Below are 6,436 nucleotides of genomic sequence, written 5' to 3'. Positions count from 1 at the left end.
CTCTTCTGAGGAAGCATCAGATTTTTTTTCTAAAACTCTGAACTCTGATGTAGGCTCTTCTTCCATGTAACTTGAATAAATAAATGGTCTTAAGAGAACTGGAATCATGCATTTAACATTAAAGAGTTAGACATAAAGCAAAGTGAGGTTATCAACCAAGTCACAACACAGTCATGTTATCTCATTATTTTAGAGATGGTCCTCTAAAAGAATGCAAGTGACAGGAAAATCAGAATTCTAGACCACAAGTCATCCTGCTGCTTTTTGACATACCCACGAAACCCAACTACAAAGCAAATGACTCATTAAAGATGATCTATTATCTTGTCAGTGACCTTCCTCAAGGTCCCCTTCATGTCCCTGTTCCACAGGCTGTAGATAAAGGGGTTCAGCACTTGAGGAACCACTTTGTACATCACTGAAGCCACTGCAGTCTTTCTGGGAGAGTCAGTAAACACAGAGGTAATGTACACCCCGAAAGCTGTCCCATAGAACAAGAAGACAACAGACAGGTGAGACCCACAGGTGGAAAAGGCTTTAAGCTTCCCTTTTGATGATGACATTTTTAAAACAGAGGAAACAATGTGAACATAAGAAAAAATTATGCCATAGAGAGGAATACCAACAAATATGCAAGCTGCCAGATATATCAAGATGTTGTGAATAAAGGTATCAGAACAGGCCAGCTTGATAATCTGAGCAAGTTCACAGAAGAAGTGGGGGATCTCCAGGTCTGTGCAGAAGGACAGCTGCAGCACCATCAGACTGTGAAGCAGGGCATCCACAATGCTAATCAATAAGGAAAACAAGGTCAGCAGTCCACACAAGCAGGGGTTCATGATGAGTGTGTAACTGAGAGGATGGCAGATGGCCACATAGCGGTCATAGGCCATCACTGCAAGCAGACAATTTTCTAAGACAGTAAAAACCAAGACAAAAAAGAGCTGGGAGATGCAGTCTTTATAAGTGATGCTCTGATTGTGTGTCTGGAGGTCCACCAGCATCTTTGGAATCATGCTTGTGCTTAAACAGATGTCATTAAAGGAAAGATTGGAGAGAAAGAAGTACATGGGAGTGTGGAGGTGGGAGTCAGAGCTGACAGCCAGGATGATGAGCAGGTTCCCCAGGATGGTGACCAGGTACATGGACAGGAACAGACTGAAGAGAAGGGGTTGTAAGGCTGGGTCATCTGTCAGTCCAAGGAGAAGGAATTCTGAAACAGCTGTGTGGTTTCTAGTTTCTAAGTTGTTGACAAACCTTATGAAATTGATGGGGTGAAAGGTAAAAATTAATGGACCAGCAAGAGCAGTATCACCTGAGAACATGTTAAGACCATGGTGGTAGACCTCCAGAACTATTTCTATGTAAATTTCTATTAAGCAACCCAGTTCGAGATAATTGGTTATGATAGTCCTCACAACTAATATACTCACCAAACCTTGCTCAACACCAGCACAAAAATACAAATATATTTCAGAATATTTTTATGTCATTATGTTTAAAAAGCAGCAGATTTCTGGTGTGGGGCAACAGTGAAATCTCCTTGAGGAGAGTATGAGACTGGAAGACCGAAGCCTGAGGGTTATCAGTTCAAACATGTGGGGGAATTTGTCAAGTAGATGACAGTTGACAGGAGCCACCTGGGGAGACTGGTTTCTCATCACTCTTGGTGTCCTGTCCTCACTGCTTCCCCAGTGAGGACATATTCTCATAAAACATGGGCTCACCTTACCAAAGTATTGATTAAAGCTCTTTGACCCCTGCTTGGATTTAAGAGGAATGGTTGAACATCTACCTAATGTTTTTTGTAGTACTTGAGATGGAACCCAGGGCCTCACATGTGCTAGGTAAGTGCTGTACAATCTAGGAACATCCATAGTCCAACTTACCTGAATGCTGAAGATATAAGATCCATCCTCAGGAAATGCAGACTGATTAAATGAATGGATGAGATCCTGGTCAGGAAGGTTCATCTCTGGGAAAAGGGTCAGGTGGTGCTTCCTGGTCAGGGATGGACTTTTGAGGGAGGTGGTAACAGGCGACTACTACAGTCTCTTGTCCCTGGGGCTCAATATCCAAAGCTCCTCATTAGACATTATCTCACTATTCTTCTCATCTCAGGAGTGCATGTCCTTAAAGACCAAGACTTTGGAGGTGAGGAGTTCTGGATGGCTGATTCCTGACTCCACAGGCCAGTTGTTCACCATTCATATCCCTCCATTGTTTCTTCTCATCTCCATTTCTGAGTCCTTAAACATGTACCACAGAGCACTTCTCATAAATTCCAGTGTTGCTTTTAACTTACGAACTGTGCCATCTCTACTTATTTCATGATATCTGGAAGCCTGGTTCCTGTTTTAGTCATGATAATATGTCTGATATATGTGGGTCTAAATATTGTAATTTTAACAGTTATCTAAATATTATAAAATACAAACACTCAGGGATGACTTTTCTTTGCTACCTTTGATGTTAATTTTTTGCTTTTTATTGAACATAGAGGATTATAGTCTATTTTCTAGGATCACTGCTGATGGTCAAAATTATAGACAGATTCATGACTCTTCATTTAGAATTTGATGAACACATTCTTCAATTATATCACAATAGTTTCAGTAGTTCTCTTCACATACAGAAATGGTAGTTGAATTTATGTTTCTTCATTTTTACGTGAAATTATAATTTCACATAAAGTTATGAAACCACAAAAAGGCAGTGTGTCCATATATTTAGCACATATATCACCCATCACTTAATGGAGTTGGTGTTTTGTGTTGGTGTTTATTTAAAAACCTTCCATACTTAGTGATTTCTCTATCATCATATGTTTATCAAGTTATTTACATTTAACCTCTTTCCATGTGAAATTATATTTCATTGAATATATCATTTGCAATTTGTGAAGAGATGAATTGTGGTGGTTTGCTTCAACATCTCAACTCTATTGATTTGAAAAGGGGAAAGAGTAGAAAAAATGTAATAGATCTTTAATGAGGTTTGTTTAATTTTTAAGAGAAACTCATATGTGGGAGGATATCAGAAATGACCTCCTCAAGTCAGAAGAGAGATGTGGGAATTTCTAGAACTATGTTCTAGAGTGAACAAGTTCAACACAAGTTAGGAGTGCTGAAATAAACTAGGCGCACACATTTCTCTCAATAAAATACAGAAAGCAACTAGTCTTGGAAACAAAAAGTAATTTAAATTTTATAAGTAATACAACATTCCATAGAACATCACCAGACTCACAAAATTTATACAGAAGTTCTTCCTAACATTCAGGGGAGGTGATTAATTGATTTCAACATTAAAGGTGATTTCAGGAAAGATAGGGAAGGAATATGCTCTATATCATCCACATCCTGGATGATGAATGCAGAAAAGTTTAATACACAAATGGAAAACCAAAATGTACTTTGACTGCAAAATTTCTGGCAGAATGATAGAAATAGGAGCCCAGCAAAGAATAAAAATTGTGACTATTTTTTTTCTCAAGAAATGCAAGGTTGGTTCTATCTCTACATAATCACATCATGTGCTCTTGACTACACCAGGTCTTTTCTCAAATGTCTTCTTCTCAGTGAAGCATCTCATTACCATCTTGTTTCAAATTTAAATACTTTAGCATTATCTTATTTCCTGACACAATCCACAGCATTTCTCAGCACTTAAAAGAATATGATTTTCTTATTACAACCAGTTGAGCTACCAAGAATAAGACAGAATCAGAGGTTGATACTGACGGGTTATTAGAACGTGCACCTGGAATGAGACCCTGGGGAAGAGAAGAGCTGGAGAATAGATTATGCTTAGGGATAATTTGTGCTAGGACCACCAGTATCCTCTGACCTGACTGGAGATTATGGACTGAAATGCACCTTCACCTTTTGGTATGTCCCCAAGAAGAGCAAGTGAGTCAGGTTTTTAAACTGCATAGTTTGGCCATGGATGTAATTTGGGAATTGGAAGTAATCTTGGGTGCAGTTCATCTCTTCTTTTATTTATTTATTTATTTATTTATTTATTTATTTATGTATTTATTTATGTATTTATTTATTTATGCCAGGAATTGAACCTAGGGGTGCTTAACTCTCAGCCAGATCCCCAGCTCTTTTTCATTTTTTAATTTTGAGACAGGGTCTTGCTAAATTTCTCAGTGCCTCACTAATTTCCCAAGGCTGGCTTTGTATCCTCAATCCTCCTGCCTCAGTCTCCCAAGCTGCTGGGATTATAGCCATGAACCACCAAACTCAGTCCAGTCAATCTCTGCTACCAAGGCATTCCCAGAAGGGATCTGAGAGTGAAGCGCTGACTGCCAGCAGCCCTCAGCTGCTTTGGTGTTAATTCCAACTCTCCTGACATGAGATCCAGATGACACCTCACATGCCATCATGCTTGTTTCCCTTGTGTATTGTCTATTTTTCCTCTCATGGATGACTCAGGATGTCATGAATGAGGGCATTTGACAGATGGGCTTGATGATCTGAGTGAGTATGTAGAAGTGAGGAACTCCAGGTCTGTGCAGAAGGGAAGTCAAGGCACCATCTGACACATCAGGCCATCTATAAAGTTGTTGAACAGAGAGGACTGAATTGGCAGGACTCACAGAGGCAGAGGTTCATGGTAACCATTTATTCCAAGGAGTTACAGTCATGAAACAATTACAGGACATTACTGCAAGGGAAATTTTCTAAGACAGTATAAACCAAGACAAAGCATGGCTGGGAGAGAAATTGTGCCTAAGTGATGCTCAGGTCCTGTGCTCTGATGTTCCCAGGATCTTTGGTACTGTGCCTGTGCTTAAATAGATGTCAGTCAAGGATGGGAGGGAGAGGATGAAGTACAGCTCGGTGTGATGAAGGGCATCTTCCTGTACATTATTAAAGAAATTTTCACTTCATTTTGTGAGTTACTGTTTAATAGTTTTCATAAATACCTTTCATCACAGTCTGACTTAGCATGAGATACTCCTCAAATATATTACAAGAAAGCTATGTATTTATTCTTGTTTTATTTTCTTTTGGACCCCTAACCCAGGTTTCCTGGAATCTATACAAAGTTTGCCTGTGTACAAGAGTTTCTCTGTCCTATGAACTGTGCAAAACCCTGTCTACCTACTCATTAAAAATAATTTCTTCCTGGTGTATTATCAAGGTCTTTGTTTTGTAAGTTTTATTTTATTTTCAGGGGCACAATTGTACATTTTTATCGGGTGCATTCTGATAGTTTATCACATGTGTACACTGTATAGTGACTGAATGATTCATAGATGGAATCTAAAATGTTGATCTCAGAATTAGAGAGTAGAATAGTCGTTACCAGCATCTAGGAATGGCAGGGAGGAGGGAGATGTGAGGAAGTGTCAGTGAACAGGTGCCAGGTTTCAGGTGGAGGGGAGGAGTATGTTCTGGTGCTCTATTGCACAGTATGGTGACTGGTCAGTAATACTACATGCTATATTTCACAGTGGGATCTTTGAAAGCAAAGGGCATGTATTACCATATATATAATTGTGTTTAAATTCATCTCACAGCTACTCATTTTCAGAGATCAAAATGGATGTTTAGTCACTATATATTGTGAAGATTGAATTTGAAAATGCAGCATAACTTAAATCTGTTTTTCTTATTCAGGATTTTATTAACAAATATGCTTAGAAAAAAAATTATAAAATTTTAGAAATAAGATTGGTTGCGTTGCAGGCATGTGAAAGAAAAATTTTAATAAAATGACTTTTATGTTTTTAAGTTGAATTTAAAAAAAATTTAAACAAAATATTTTCCATGTAAACTTTTCAGATTGCATTTGTCTATGGGAAACCACTGATAAACCACAGAGAAACCACAGAGAAAGAGGGGCTACTGTACTTTCTCAAATGTGAAACGGTGGATATGATAATTTACTACTATAATAATCATTTCACATGGCATAATTAAATGAATACAATAAAATTAAATGAAAGTGCTACTTAAATACCTAAAAGATAATTAAATTTTAACATCATCATGTATCTTGCAAAAATATACAGCAAGGAAAAATCAACTCCTGACACACAATATCATCAGTAAATCTCAAAAACATCAGGGCAAGTAAAAGAAGGCACAGTTCAACAATGTGTATGCCATTTTTTACAATAAAAGATAATTTAAAAAAAAAGAAGGCATGGTTAATATGTTGCAATTCAACTTTTGGAACTGAGGATTGAACCCAGAGTTGCTCTTCCATTGAGGTACACCCCCAGCCCTTTTATATTTTTATTTTGGGACAGGGTCTCACCAAGTGGCCCCAGCTGGCCTTGAACATTTGCAAAGCTCCTGCCCCAGCCTCCTCAGTTGCTGGTATTACAGCTGTGTGCCACTGTACCTGGCACAATTAAACTTTAACAAGGTAAAATTATGTGTTATATCTTAAGCCAAATGGAGAAATGCTGGAAACA

At 38.2% G+C, this 6,436-nt stretch overlaps 1 protein-coding gene across 1 annotated transcript; it reads right to left on the bottom strand.

The window, feature by feature from the left end:
- Window positions 1–305: 305 nt before the first annotated feature.
- LOC124975405 (olfactory receptor 7G2-like) lies at window positions 306–1,325 on the bottom strand. Its single transcript, XM_047538146.1, has one exon. The coding sequence runs from the start codon at window positions 1,323–1,325 to the stop codon at window positions 306–308; it is 1,020 nt and encodes a 339-aa protein (XP_047394102.1).
- Window positions 1,326–6,436: the final 5,111 nt, after the last annotated feature.

The sequence above is a fragment of the Sciurus carolinensis genome, unplaced genomic scaffold (genome assembly GCF_902686445.1).
Source record: "Sciurus carolinensis unplaced genomic scaffold, mSciCar1.2, whole genome shotgun sequence".
In the NCBI taxonomy this organism is placed as follows: Eukaryota; Metazoa; Chordata; class Mammalia; order Rodentia; family Sciuridae; genus Sciurus; species Sciurus carolinensis.
The sequence above is the reverse complement of the archived record's forward strand: the minus strand, read 5'-3'. Positions and strand labels throughout refer to the sequence as shown.

What these genes read in the sequence shown, in the direction of transcription:
- LOC124975405 (XM_047538146.1), bottom strand. Translation starts at nt 1,325, where the DNA reads ATGTTCTCAGGTGATACTGCTCTTGCTGGTCCATTAATTTTTACCTTT.